The sequence below is a fragment of the Oenanthe melanoleuca genome, chromosome 19 (genome assembly GCF_029582105.1).
Source record: "Oenanthe melanoleuca isolate GR-GAL-2019-014 chromosome 19, OMel1.0, whole genome shotgun sequence".
NCBI classification, from domain to species: Eukaryota; Metazoa; Chordata; class Aves; order Passeriformes; family Muscicapidae; genus Oenanthe; species Oenanthe melanoleuca.
This window is the reverse complement of record NC_079352.1, coordinates 6,016,416-6,030,812: the sequence shown is the minus strand read 5'-3', so window position 1 is coordinate 6,030,812 and position 14,397 is coordinate 6,016,416. Positions and strand designations below refer to the sequence as shown.

General features: G+C 48.5%; 2 protein-coding genes across 6 annotated transcripts in view; both read left to right on the top strand.

Moving 5' to 3' along the window:
- SH2B2 (SH2B adaptor protein 2) overlaps positions 1–14,397 on the top strand; it is a 241,493-nt gene that overhangs the window by 36,799 nt on the left and 190,297 nt on the right. The window lies entirely within an intron of this gene.
- On the top strand, positions 154–13,117 carry ORAI2 (ORAI calcium release-activated calcium modulator 2). Of its 4 annotated transcripts, none has more exons than XM_056506923.1 (4): positions 154–1,321; positions 3,694–3,739; positions 6,536–6,776; positions 12,046–13,117. In XM_056506923.1, the coding sequence occupies exons 3-4, from the start codon at positions 6,549–6,551 to the stop codon at positions 12,589–12,591; spliced, it is 774 nt and encodes a 257-aa protein (XP_056362898.1). In that variant the 5' UTR covers positions 154–1,321; positions 3,694–3,739; positions 6,536–6,548; the 3' UTR covers positions 12,592–13,117. The 4 variants fall into 4 exon arrangements, with proteins under 4 accessions (XP_056362898.1, XP_056362900.1, XP_056362901.1 ...); XM_056506925.1 differs by lacking the exon at positions 154–1,321 and adding an exon at positions 1,769–1,978; XM_056506926.1 differs by lacking the exon at positions 154–1,321 and adding an exon at positions 1,769–2,109.

The following is a 14,397-nucleotide window of genomic DNA, read 5'->3' as shown; positions in this document are numbered from 1 at the left end:
TTCCCTGTGGAGAGATTAGTTATGAGCATTGCTTCACATGAATCCCCCTTAGGGCAGGTAAACCCTGTGGATACTTTGTTGTAAGATGAGCCACAAAAACGTGAGGGTTTTTTATGGGCAGAGAACTGAAAGTCTCACAAATAAAGATGTTCTGCCTCTGAGCTTGTCAGACCTTTGAGCTGAGTAAGTGCTGTTCTGCATGAAGCAGAGCAGATGCTGCTGAGTGAGGATATGCTTCCCTCAGCCATGAGGAAGGTGAACTCGAGTTTGTCTTGGTGATTGAACAAATTCAGGTTGTGTGGCCTCATCCTGCCACCCTAAGACGCCCACGCTGAATTATTCATGTTGTGTTTTCTGGGAATGCTGAGTTTGTAGGTGAAATCCATAAACAGCAAAGAGAGCATGTTGGTGAAGGTGGCATCTGCCTCACGCTGTCTCGCCGGGGTGGTTGAGTGTAGCAGTAGGAGCTGCATTTGGTAGGTGTAGCTGTGAATTCCCATAAACACTCTGCCGTGTTGTGGTTGTTCGTGGCAGTAGGAGCTCGTTGAGAATACAAAGCACTTCAAAGGGAGGTTTCAAGGGTTGTTTCTTCATTTAGAATAAAATGTAAATACTATGTGACCTCAAAACGGGGAAAACCTCATCCATGGAGTAGAAAAGGGGAAGTGCTCCCATGCATAGTAAAATCAGGAACAGCTCTACAACTGCTTCCTATTCCAAATAGGGCACCAGCAAAGCAGTAATAACTTACAGGCTTGAAACTGCCAAGGAGTTTGACCTGCTTACACTAAATTCGTGCTCTGAGTTCTTCCCTAGGGGAGTCCCTCTCCTTTCTCTCATGGAGATTAACCCTCAAGGGCTAAAGGTTGCTCTGTTTCATTTCTACATGTATTTGTGCAAATGTGGGACCGTGGGAGACAGCAGTGTTTGTGCTGAAACCCAGCACGGGTATTCCTGCTCTCAGAGATGAAAAGAACACTCAGGATAACATGTATCTGTCTCTTTATTAGCTTTTGAAGAATTGTTTTCCTTTGTTCCCTCCCCCAGGCATAATGGTATGCAGGAAGATGGGATTACCCTGTGATAAAGCTGACCCATTGTGCTGCCTTTCAGCATTTTCTTTATCTCATTTCCAGGGAAGGAACTCCCTCTCTTTCCCATAAGGCTGTCCCTATCCTTTTGATGGGTTTATACAGGATTTCCTGCTGAGTCAATAGCGGAGGATTGCAGGCAGATAGCAGTCGGGATTCGCAGGGAGCCTGTGCTCAGCCGGAGGAGGTTCAGCCCGGCGGAGGCAGAGCAGCGCTGCCTTTTGACTTATGTAAGTGGCGACTTTTTGCTGTATAATTAATAATTGTAATAAAAGCACATTTGCATCCCGTTGCACCAATACCTTCTCTGTGGCAAGATTTAGAGATAACGCAAGGTCCAGACCCACTAACATCTTTACCAGTGGGTGGGTTTCAGCCTGACTGCGACTTTAGGGATCCGCAGACATTTTTTTAGCCTACAGCTGCATGCTACAGCGGGACCCCCGAGCGAGGCGGGAACGGCTCCGTGCCGGGGGGATGCGCTTTCCCTGTAACCGCTGAGTCCATCCCCGTTCATGAGACCCCCCGACCCCCCCAAATTTGGGCACAGGGGGTGAGCGCGGCCCCGGTTCCCGGAGAGGGGCGGGGGGCGCCGGCTCCCGCAGGGCGGGGGTCGCGTCCGAGGCCCCGCCCCCGCCGCCGAGGGGGCGTGGCCAGTGGGTCGCGGGCCAATGAGCGAGCGGTCACGTGCGGGGACGTGGCGGCGCTGCCCCCCGCTTCCTGCGGGTCACGTGGCCGGTGCCCGGCGTTGCCGTGGCAGCGGCGGAGGCGGCTCCGGCTCCTGCTCCTGCTCCTGCCGCGGCTCCCGATCGCGGTCCCGATCCCGCTCCTGCTCCGCTGCCGCACCTTCTCCCGGGGCTCCCGGCACGGCCCCGGACAGCAGCGCGGTGAGACACGGCCCGCCCCTGGGGCCGCATCCCGCCCGCAGGGGGCTCATCCCCAGCGGGGCCCGCGCTCTGGGGCAGCGGGCGCCATCCCCACAGGCGTGTTTGGAGGGTGGCGGGCTCGTCCTGCAGAGGTGGGAGCATCTCCTGCCCGCGGGGCTCCGGGAGGAGGGGGTCTCGTCCTGCCCGGGGTGCTGGGGGGAGTTGGTTTTCTCCTCCTGAATAGGGATTCTTCTGCCCGGGGCGGTGTGGGGGAGACGCGCCTCGTCCTGCCCGGCTGGGGGGAATCCCGTGCCGGGATGGTGGTGGTGGGATGCGCGCCTCATCCTGCCTAGCTGGGGGCACCCGGAGGGAGGCTGTGAATGGGAAGGGTCCGCTGTGGGCAGAGAAGGGGGTCCCGTCCTGTCCGGCGGCGCTTTGGAGGCGCCATGGGATGCAGAAGGCAGGGCAGGTCCATTGGGATGTATCCGGACAGGGATGCTCTCACTGGAGTGCTGTAAGGGAGACATTTCCAGCACACGGTGCAGGGAAGAGCTGGTCCAGGGGACTTTTGGAAGACGGGATCGAGGGATCGGGTACCATCGTGCCTGAGGAGTTGTGGAGGATCTTTGGGATGCTGGATGAGGATGCAGTGGTAGGAGGTAATATCCTGCCTAGGAAAAATCCTCCAGGTAACTTCTGGAGGGAAAGCTCCTCGCTGGGAGTGGGTTTCGTCTTGGCTTGAGGGATCCTCTGTGTGAGGTGCTGTTGGAGGGGGGATCCTGGCTGTGTGGGATCGCCTCCTGGCCACGGTGTGCTGAGGGTGGCTGGGAAGGAGGTGTCCTGTGAAGAGATCCCAGCTGTGCTGGTGGGACCAGGGGGCACATCCTGCCTGGGAGGTGATTTCCTGCTGCCGCAAGGGTACTCTGCCACCCCAGCAGTGCTGCTTGGAGGAGCCCCAGGAAGAGGATATAGGGAGGGGTTTGCCATGGCAAAGACAGCGTGAGCTCATCGGGGTGGAGTAACAGGGCTTGGGATTTGGCTTAGCCATGGCCTGCAGGGGCTTGAACAGTGTTGTCCGGGGAAGGAAGGGACTAGCACAAACCCACAGATCGGTCTGGGGGTGTGGGGCAGAAACCTGGGGCTGGAGTCCCGAAACCAGGCAGAGGAGCTGCCAGTGCTGCAGAGACAGCGCTCTGTGGGCGACTGAGCACAGCAGTGGTGGGAGGGGGATCAGCTCAGCTCAGCCCTGGTGCTGTCTGCTTCATTCCCAGCTGTGGAGAAATCCCCACACGTGCACTGAGATGTGAGGAGGCAAAGGCTTTCCCTTTTTCAGAGCACAGCACTTGGCAGGTTAAGAAAATCAACATAAGGGAGCCATCACAGAGAGCTTTCTGTCCTCCCAGTGCGGGATGAAGTGGGGTCAGATGCGTCGGTGGTGCAGTGGAAGTGAGCGAAGACAAAGCTGGGATGGACTTTGCCAGGGCTGCCTGAGGCAAAGGTCTCCTGGAGAATTCCTTATTCCTCATCCAAAACTCAACAGCCCTGTGCAGTCAAACCCTGCAGGACAGTTATTTCTGTAAGAACAAGTGTCCTAAACCTTTAACTTTGCACGGCAGGAAGGCAAAATCTCCAGAATAAGCCTCCCCTGATGAAGATGACAGGCTGAAAAGTATTTCCAGAGTAAAACTGCTCCAGCTACAGCGCATGTAAAATGCTTCTTTGGTCTTGTGTTTCAGCCCTTGGAGCCCTCCACCCAGTCCCTCCATGTCCATAGCCAGCAAGGTGAGTTTGACTTCCTGGCACTGCTTGTTTGGGTTACATTTGTGTTTATGGGTTTCATTCTGAAGCTGTTTACTTATCTGAGAACATCTCTTGAGCTGCTCCCGAGCTAAAATTCAGGCTTGTGGTATTTTTAGCTTATTTTTCTAAGGGAAGAAGCAGATGTATTTGGGTTCTCTTGCCCTCTCTCTGTAACCTCTGAATTCATTTGTCTTTTTAGTGGAATTTGTCCCAGGGGTCAAAGTTTCCTACATAGAAAGTTCCTAAGTATTTTATGAAAATAAATGGCTGAATAGAGGCCATCACTGCCCCAGCTGGTGACAAAGGGAGTGAATTCACTTCACGCTATACATTGCAGGATTCACACAGGATGTTGTTACAGGAAACAGCTTCATAATTTTGCTGCTCACAGACTGTTTCTTCCTCCAATGCTCCCAGGAGGCTTTTTTTATTTTGTAAAATAGGTAATTCTTGCCTTTTCTGGAAACACGGATTGAGCAGGAAGGTTTGTCTCTGTTATTGTTTCTTTTTGTGTTTTTATTATGGCATTAATGTTCTAGTATGCCTTTCTTTTTTGTTTGTTTGTTTGGGGGATTTTTTTGTTACTTTTAAATATTTAGAAAATTCCTGAGCGGGTCAGGAGCCTTCCTGGAGTGTTCCAGGGGTTGTAATAACGGCCTTGTCAAAACCTGCCCAGGAGTCATCCTGTGCTGCCATCCCTGTTATGTCTGAGGGGACTGGAACCTGAAAGCCCCCCCGTGTTCAGGAGGGATAATCTTAGACCTGCAGTGCTTTATTTGCTATTCTTTGTTATTGTGCCTGAAACAGCTTCCTTCCCTTTTACTAACAGCATTCAGAGTTGTGGACAGTTGATGTCCTTTTGATCTTTTCCACTTCTCCAAGTCTTCCAGCAGTCATGGCTTTATTAGCTGTCCCCATGTGGTCCCTGTACCTGGGGAGTTGGGGGAAGCAGGCAGGGCTGAAAGGTGCCTGTGACCTTGAGAGGTGGTGTTAGGACTAATTAGTGCCACACCAGGAGTGATTCTGGGCAGCATCTCCTCCTCCTGGGAGCTGGGGAGTGTCTTATAGTAGCCAGAAGGTGCAGCTCTGGTGTCTATCTGCCACCACCACAGCGCTCAGTGATGGAGTTGTGAGTGAGTGGATTAAACAAGGAATCGTGGTTTCCATTCTTTGGAAGTCTGAGTTAGTTTCAGATGTCTGTCGGAGTTGAGAAATTTTTGCACGAAACATTCCATGGATGTTGTTCTGTGTCTGAGGATCACCAGAGCCATTTGGCAGCAGTCTGGAGACATGGTGCTGTAAGGCTTCCACCACCTGAAATACTCCTGCTGCTTTCATACATCTCTCAGTGTAATCCCTTGAATCTGAAGATGATGGAATTTCCTGGAAGCAGCTTGCTTTTCTCCTTGGAATTGCCTTTTCCTTTCTCTCTGCTCACAGCCACCGGTGGAAGTAAGGGAACAGGATTCTTGGTCAGATGTGGCTGATGAATGGAGTGTGAGCAGCTCAGGGAATTTAACTTCCCACTGCAAAAGCTTGGGACGTGCATTTGTTAACTCTACACAGCGTTCCGCTCTGTGATTATTGGGGGAATTTGGGGGAGAACTGTGCCCATCTAAACTGAGCTTTGATGAGCAGTGGTTTAACTGGGAAAAACTGATGTTGTTTGAAAGTAAACCGGGGGAGAGATTAACCCCCACACAAATAGCTTGAGACCGACTTCAGGTCGGAGTTACAATTTAATAGAAATATTACAATAGATGCAATGATACAGAAAAACTGGTTTATACCCACAAAGAGTACAGCCTAGCCCGTGGTGGTTGCAGTCTGATTAAGTAGTGGTTGCAGTGCTGCTGAAGTGATGGCTGCAGTCCTCTGGAAAGCAGTGGTCCTGTGGATGGTCTGGTCCTCCTGTGGAAGTTCAGTTCCTTCCCTGGATGTCCAGTGGTGGTGGTGGTGTTCATGTCCCCAGACTGCCCGGATTGCACACGGTCAGATTCAGGCAGGAAGGCTCAGTACCTCCCCCTGAGGGGGGAATTTCACAATGGAATGGTGTGATCCTATGAGTCACAGGATATTCTGGGGAGTCCTTTATGGCCTGGGTCGTTACAGCTGCCCATTGGTGCCTTTCAGCCATTATGGCCCATTGGCAGGAATGACCCCCGTGGGCTGGGTGTAGTCATCACAATTTGTGAAGACAAAGAAACACCACCCTGCCGTGCAGGGTTTGTCTCCTTCCCTTATCTAACACCAGCTTGCAGCCTGGGGGGTCGGGTGTGCCCCGTGCAGCTCCTGCAAGCGGCCATTAACAGTTCATCAGGAATAATGTGGATGGGAGTAGAATACACAGTGTGGATCCACCCCACATTGTAACCCAGGAGGAATGGTTTCCACAGAAGGAGCAAAAAGCTCCTCAGCTGATGTTTGATACTCTAAGGAGATGCATTCGGAGCCAGCCCATGATGCACTGGAAAATGAACTGTCAACTCAAAGATAAGATGGGGGCCAAGTGTGTTTATGTAAAACAATTTTTTATGAGTGAGAAGGAATTAAAGGGCAAAGTTGAGGTACCTGCTCTGAAATGAAAATCCAGATGCTGTGCAGCCTTCCTGGCAATTTTGAATGGTCCTTTCTCATTTCTGTCTTCCAAGTGTGATATTATTTGGTCCATCATTTTCCACTGACCAAGGGCAGCTTTGTTCAACTGCAGCTTTTCCAGTAATTGATGCTCATCCTGTCCACCAGCTCCTCTTGAACATGGCTGTTTTGTTCCCTCAGCATTTCTCTCATCATGAGCTCTGAATTAAACGTTCCAGTGGATCCTTCCACTCCTGCTTGCTGCTCTGAGCCTGGCACAAAGGGCATGGATTACCGGGACTGGGTCCGGCGCAGCTACCTGGAATTGGTCACGTCCAACCACCACTCTGTTCAAGCCCTTTCCTGGAGAAAATTGTACCTGAGCCGAGCCAAGCTGAAGGCCTCCAGCAGAACCTCTGCTCTGCTCTCTGGATTTGCAATGGTAACGTGTGTTTTATAGCTTTTTGAACTGTGAAGATTTTTGGGTTGCCTCAAATCAACCGTTAATCAGTGTTTTCCTCTTGGGAAGAAGCAGGGAGTTGTTTCCTGAAGAGACAGGAGGCATCTGCCTGGGGGCTTCTGTTTGGCTGCTGCTGCAAAGTCTGAGGCTGGCTGTCTCACTGCAGCAGGGATACATGAGCTGTCTTACAGCCAACCCACACACTCCCAAGTTAGCCCTTTAAAACTACTAATCCATACCTGCAAGTGATCCTAAGTGCTCCAGCAGCATTGCTGAACAGTCTAGGACCTCCTTTGGCCCTGGGGCTCTCTGGTGCTGGCTGCCCTCATGCAAGGCTGCTCTTGGGTGTGGAGCACTTTCAGGCCCCTGAAAATTTCTCTGCGTGTTTTCTCAGGTCACGGTGCCTAAAATAAGGTGGAGGTTGGGTCACAGTCTGCCAAAGTGAAGTTTGCATAGCGTGATCAGGGAGATCGTGTTCTAGCACAGAGGTGTGAGAAGAGGCCCTGAGCCTCAAAACTGGTGTCAGAGGGCTCTGCAGCCTGCAGGGAGCCAAACCTGGTATATTTTTGTCAGTGCTGCCTATTGGAAGTGATCCCTGGTGCTTGCTTTCCGCTATGCAGCACTTGGGTGTTATTTGGAAGTGATTTGCATAGGTCAGAACCATGTCAGGAGTGAGCAAATAAACAAGACTGAGACAGTCAGTGGTCCAGTGCTCAGGCTGTGTGTTAAAACACCACCGTGCTGTGTCAGTGTGAACCCCTTTATCTCCCCTCAGCTTTTGCTTACTGGGAGTGAGAATTGAAACCAGTTTGGGGGGAGGTTTCCTGTTCAGGAAGTGGGCAGGTCTGGTTGCTGCCAAGGTCTGTCAGCAGAGGGGCAGAGGGCAGCGCCTGGGTGGCGTGGGACATGATGTGAGGATATTTCATCCCGCAGCTCAGAAGCTGGGAGGGAAAGACAGATCCCAGGAACTTTCCAGATTGCCTTTCTTGCTTTATTTTAGCTTCTTCCGCTGCTTTTTCCTCCCCCCAGCCCCTCAGATCATGAATCATCCGTAACACTACAACAGTCTGGGATGATGAAGTTGGTCACCCAAAGTGAAGCTGGAAGGCTGCAGGCGGGGTTTCAGTGGGAGCAGGCTGGAGTGGAGACAGTGCTCAGTTGCTTTGTCATTGCTCTCCACTCACTGGCTGTGTGCAGAAGATGCTCTTAAAAGCTTTTCACAGTCTGTGTTGGTTTGGAACCAAGCTTGTGTTCTGCAGGGGCAGAAGGTCCCTCCTCTTTTTGAGTGCTCTGCTGTAGACTTTTCTCATGCAGGAGTTTTCTCTGAAAAGCCTCTCTGCTTTGTGTGCCTCTGGTTACTGAAGTTCTGTGTAACTGTTGTCTTCAACATGATTATTAAATTAACATTTTCTGTTGTTGGGGACTCATCTACCAGCATGATCACACAAGATGTCCCTGCTGGGGTGTGCTGTCACTGGCACCACTGGGACTCAGGGGCTTGCAGCCCACCCACACTGCAGGGCTGAGCCACATCTCTGAAAACAAAGCACACTTTCTCAGCTCTCACAGCAGAAAGTTGCTGAAAGTCCTTGGCAAGCACACAAAATTAACCACTGGTTTTACATTTTCTTTGAACGGTTTAAAGTGCAGTTGAATATACACAGGTATAGTGTTAATAATGCTCACCAGCCTAATCTAAGAAACAGACCTGAAATCAGTAAGAAATAAAATCTCTTGCAATAAGGAATTTTCTTTATTAGCAAGCTTTTCCCCAGCTGATTGGAAAGCTGAGGCGTTTGTTCCTCCTGGGTAATTTCTCCACTGGTATGCAGGAATTTAGTACACGGATATTTACTCTCTAGTAAGAGCACCTCTTTGGCTATTGATGAAAGGAAAGTTATTTAGAGATAAATATGTGTAGACGTGGCACTTACAGACATGGTTTAGTGGTGGACTTGGCAGTGCTGGTGTAGTGGTTGGATTCTGTGATCTTAGAGGTATTTTCCAGTCTGAACAATTCTGTGATTCTATTGAACAGTTTCCCCAAAGCCTCCCCAAAGCATTTAACTATATAAACAAATGTCATCCAGGGCTTGCCTATTGCTTTATTTACTTCCCTGTCGGTGTGTTTGATGCAAGCTAGCTCCATATTGGCTGAAATTATTGCAAGCTGATGGGTATTTAATCAACAGGCCATGGCTCTGATCCAGCCCCTTCTAGACAGGCTGCAGAATAATGTGAACCTCCCTAGTTACCATCTCTGGTATTTCTGGCAGAGCACTGAGGCAGCTCAGGAGGATGTGGGTCATTCTATCTCCAGATCTGCTTGGAGGTGGGCTACAGGGCACTGCATCTGCCCCAAGGAGGCTGCAAATAAAGGAAATTTAGAGGGAGCTTAGGAAACCTCCTTAATAATTTCCCTAATGGAAATAAGAGCTATTACTGCTAATCCATCTCCTCCATACTTATCCTATTGCTACAGGATATGTGTTGGATTAAAAAAAAAAACCAAACCAAAACAAAACCCCTGACAGATCTACTGGAGTGATTATTTTTACAGTCTGCCAAACCATCTGTGTGAATGTGTCATGGTTTATGTTAAGCCATTTGTCATCCTTTTGCTTGATATTATCTGTCCTGGTCAAAATTTCTCAAGATGAATAATATCTTTGTTGTGGACAGTCTGAGCTATACTGGTCTAAACTCCACCATAATTGCAGTTTAATTCTAAAATGTTGTGAGCCCTCAGTCTTGTAATTCTGGAGTTCAACTGGATTATTCTCAAGCTTAAAATTAAGCCTGTGCTGAAATATTCCATGGCTTGCCAGAGAGCTCAGCCTTGCAAAGTTGCTTCTGGGAAGAGGTTAAAATAAAGGGGGCTATTACATGGAAGAGTATAATTGTATCAAACATGACATATTAATAGTTTTACAGGCTTGGCAGCATATTTAATGATTTTTAAATGGGTTATATCAGCTTGTCCTCTTTCTCTTAACCCGGTCAGGGAATGACATGACAGCCTGTGCTGGGTAAAGCAATAAGAGCTCACTCACCTTTTCAATACTTGTTTGGGTTAAATGAACTGTTTTTCTGCCTTGCTGCCCTATCTGGATTGTTGGTGTTTTTCACTGAAACACCTCTTACTGAGCCATCAGTCAGTGTTAAAAATTCATCACATTGCACAGCTGAAGCTCGCCCTGGGGAATAGGTTAGTCTGGGAGGAAACATCCAATTAGCTGAAAAGTGTTGCTCATGTGAAGGATAACAAGCAGAAATTGATATGTTGACATCAGCCAGGCTTTCAGCTTTAATATAAAGCTATAAATTGGACATGCAGGTACATTTCCCATTCAGCTGTGTGTCTGGGTATTACAGCACCCCATAATGAACAATGTACCTGCAGGTTTTCCTGGCTGATGGGGCGTGACTGGCAACCACAGTGCTGTACAAATTCATTGTACAGTGAAGCAGAGAATAAGTCTGATCTCCTCCCTCTCAAATCAATATAAGGGGACTTGCAAAGGGAACATACACAAGGCAACATGAAATCTGTTCTAATTAAATTCACCTCACAATTGATAGTAAAGCCAGTCCTGTGTTAGGATTTTCTCTGCTATACAACAAGAACTGCTGTAAACTGCAATCAGGAGCCAATAAAAACAAACAAAGGTAAAACCCCAACATGTTCATGATCAGAACAGAAGGCTGGGCATGCCCAAGAACTGTCACAGTATTTTTGGTGTCACAAATGTCTTAAATAGTTGATGTAGCTATAAAATCCAGACTTGCAGAGATTGACCATTTTCCACACGTGTTGTATCTTGTTTGCTGGTAAATGTGTTCAGACTTGACTGTGATCTGATGGGTTTCAGAGCAAATGTAGGTAAGGCAGCAGTCATACCATCTGGTTTCCATTCCCTTTAATCCTTTTCAGGGCTTCCAACTGTGACAACCCCTAATCTTCCAGTGCCTAAATAATATTATGAACAAGTAATACCAGAGGAAGTGGTGCAGGTGATTATACAGAGCCTGAAATGGCTGCTCAGGGGAGTCTTGTGTGAAGTCTGGATAACATAATTGTGAGTCAGTTCTGCAAAATCCTTCTGTGTCCCAGAATTGAGTGCAGATTTAAAACTTTGCCTTCTCATGATGTTTTTAGAGGGGCTTCTTTCCAGCAAGTTTTGCTGTGCTGGAGCAGCAGGTCAGCTGGGATCACCAGAGGTTTTCCTTGCTGCCAAGAGAATTAACTTTTCTGCTGCAAATCATGAAGTGCAGCTACAGATCCAAGCCAGCTGCTAGAAAGGAAGGTTTGATAGTTTTGTCAACTGCTTTTGTGTCTTAGCAGAAGGTTTGTGCAGTTCTTTCAGGGATACCACCACACAGTACTGGTTTGCTTCATGGGTAGCTTAAGTAATTGTAAAAATTCTTGTGCTAAACCAGTTAGCTGGACTCCAGTTCTGATCTCAAAAGAGCCTCCTGCTCTCTTGCATATATTCTGCTTCTTCAGCTTTATTTGATTAAAGTAAAAATAGCTTTAGTGACCTGCTGTGTGATAGCTTTTGTTTTGGGAAGCAGACTCCTGAGTTGCTGAGCACACCCATAAGCCAGTAGCTGTCCACTTCTGCTGGGTGTATCACTAAGTTATTAACTCTCAAGGGAGAAATTTGAGGATATAAATAACTTAAAAGTTATTTATCTGGGCATATTTGTAATAAAAACAAATGTAAACTGTTCTAAGAATAGAAAGCAGTTATTTTAACTATGGGCTAACTTAAGCTGTAAAGTAGCTTGTGTGCCTCCCATGGTGGGTAGTGAAACCTGGCTGGCCACTGGCCAGAGGAGCTGCTTGGTTTTGCTTTTCTTTACACGCCTGAAGCTGAAACTTCCTGCGCTGCAGCCGCAAGGAAGGAGTGGCAGCACAGGGTGTGATGGTGGCTTACAGCAGGCTGGTAGCTGCCTCCCAGCCCCACGTGGCTTCTAATGAGCTCCTTCTGTTGTGTGCTGGGTTTGGAGCAGTTCCTGTGGCTCGTGGTGGCAAGGAGAGATGTGTTCTTTAAGAAAACCACAGTGTCAGGCAGTGCGTGCATCCCCATGGGTGACAGCAGTGATCCATCTGGGCTGCCATTCCAAAAAGCTCTGGAGTGTGTACTTGGCCTTAGGTGTTCTTCCTGAATCAAGATGCTTTCCTGGCTGAAAGCCTTGGACAGAGGAAAGGCAGCAGGTGTTGACAAGCTCTGTGTCCCTTCCCCAGGTCGCCATGGTGGAGGTGCAGCTGGAGGTGCAGTACAAGTACCCCCAGATGCTGCTGATCGCCTTCAGCGCCTGCACGACGGTGCTGGTGGCCGTGCACCTCTTCGCCCTCCTCATCAGCACCTGCATCCTGCCCAACGTGGAGGCCGTGAGCAACATCCACAACCTGAACTCCATCAGCGAGTCCCCGCACGAGCGCATGCACCCCTACATCGAGCTGGCCTGGGGCTTCTCCACCGTCCTGGGAATCCTCCTGTTCCTCGCCGAAGTCGTGCTCCTGTGCTGGATAAAATTCCTGCCAGTGGGCTCCATCCTGAAAAACGAGACCACCAACGTGGAGAAGCCCAGCAGCCACGCAGGGTGGCAGTCAGCACTGGTGTCCACCATCATCATGGTCCCCGTGGGTCTGATCTTTGTCGTCTTCACCATCCACTTCTACCGCTCCTTAGTGCGGCACAAAACGGAGCGGCACAACCGCGAGATCGAGGAGCTCCACAAACTGAAGGTGCAGCTGGATGGGCATGACAGAGGCATGCAGGTGGTGTGACAGCCTGCACACAGCTCAGCTAGGCCTGAGAGCAAAATACCTGGTCTGCTGCTTGGTGAGACGCACCAGGGATGGATTTTCTTGAGGCTTAAATCTGTAAATGCTACTTGCCTGCCATTTCTAGATGGGGGTTCTTGTGCTGTTCCACGTGCTGGGGGCTCTGCCCTGGTTCTGGTCCCACACACTTGGTACTTAAGTCAACACTGCCATGGTGTTTGAGGTCAAAACTTTATCTACCTTAACATTGGTAGCCAAAAATCTGTATTTTTTACAAATGCAATATTCCGTTGCCAAAAGTGAAACTGCATCAGCTGTCCCAAAAGCCTCTGTGTGTGTGTGTCAGAACTCCCTGGCTGTCAGTGCAGCCACAATTAACTGGCATCTCATTCCTAGAGCAGAGCTAATTAATGTGGGTACCTGCAACTGACTGAAGGATATCCAGGAAAGCACAACAGAAACTGAGAATGTTGATCACCATTGTTCCAAAGCAAGTATTCCATAAATACAAAACCACAAAGAAAACAGCCTTAGCTTTTAAGTTCTTTTCTTGCTATTCTTTACTATATTTTTACAGCTTGGGATGTAAAATTTTGAATTGCAGGAGGCTGGGAAGTTCTCTCATACTTTCTTCAGCAGCATCTGTCACCTTAGGTTGAGTAAGTGCCAAGATCATGTGATTTTTTTCCCAATAAGAGGCAAGAGTGCCCAGGGAAAGCTTACAGGTGTTTTAGTTTTAACAAGGACATTCTTAAAACGGAACAGTGACAGGGAATTTAATGAGACAAGACTTTGAAGGACTAACAAAGCAGGTTTCAAGGAGGTAAAGGGAGTATTGTAGAAATCTGCCACTGTGTCTTCTTCATTTGTGCATTGCTGTGATGCCTTTTGCCCAGTTTGCTGGAGAGAACAAGTCCCGTCCTGTGTTACTTTATTATTTGGGGTTTTGGTTGGTTTTTGTTTTTTTTTTTGTTTGTTTGTTTGTTTGTTTGTTTGTTTTTTGTTTTTTTTTTTTTTTTTCTTTTTTTTCTTTTTTTTAATTGGCTGTAGCATTTTTCTGTCAGAAATGAATGCTTCCTTCTCCCTCCACCACAGCAGATGACTCCTCTGGTGGAACCCGGCGCTGTCCTGGCAAGCCTGATGGAGCTGGATCTGGCAGGAATGCTGTGTGCCATTAAAGAGCTATCCCTTTCCTTTGAGCTCATTTCTTTTTTCAGCAGCTGAGACAATGACACTTGCATGTCTGTGTTGCTTGGCAAGGGAAGCTTGTAAATTCCTTAGCATCTTCGTGGGTGAAAACTTCTGTAAAAAAAAACCCCGATTTTCTGATTTTTGGTAACTTTGTAGAGAGAAAAGAGTGTTTTGCAATCATCAGCTCTTTTAAGGGAAAGTCAGGCTTTCTGACATGCAGGGCTGCAAGAAGCATAAGCACATTTTCTTGGCCCTTATCCTGTGCTGGTTTCCTCCCCTGCACTCCAAAACTGCAGTTTCAGAGTCTCTGAGGCCTTATAGATTTCTGAAATCATTAAGGATGTTTATAACGTTCTATTTAACCCTGGGCCCTTATTCCACTGGGATTTGATGGCTCTAATGGCAGTGTATTACATGTCAGCTTCCCAGAAGGGAGAGTACATGCAAACCCCAGGGCAGCAGGGTGAGACTATCCCAATATTCCTCTCTGGCGAGGGCCTTGGGAAACCAACTCTCATCTCTCTTGTTTACATGGAATGTGAGCGTTGCTGAACAAGTTGCTTTGCACTGTGTCTGTGGCTTTCATCTGCTGTTCTTGCTGCAGTTGGCATGTACCAT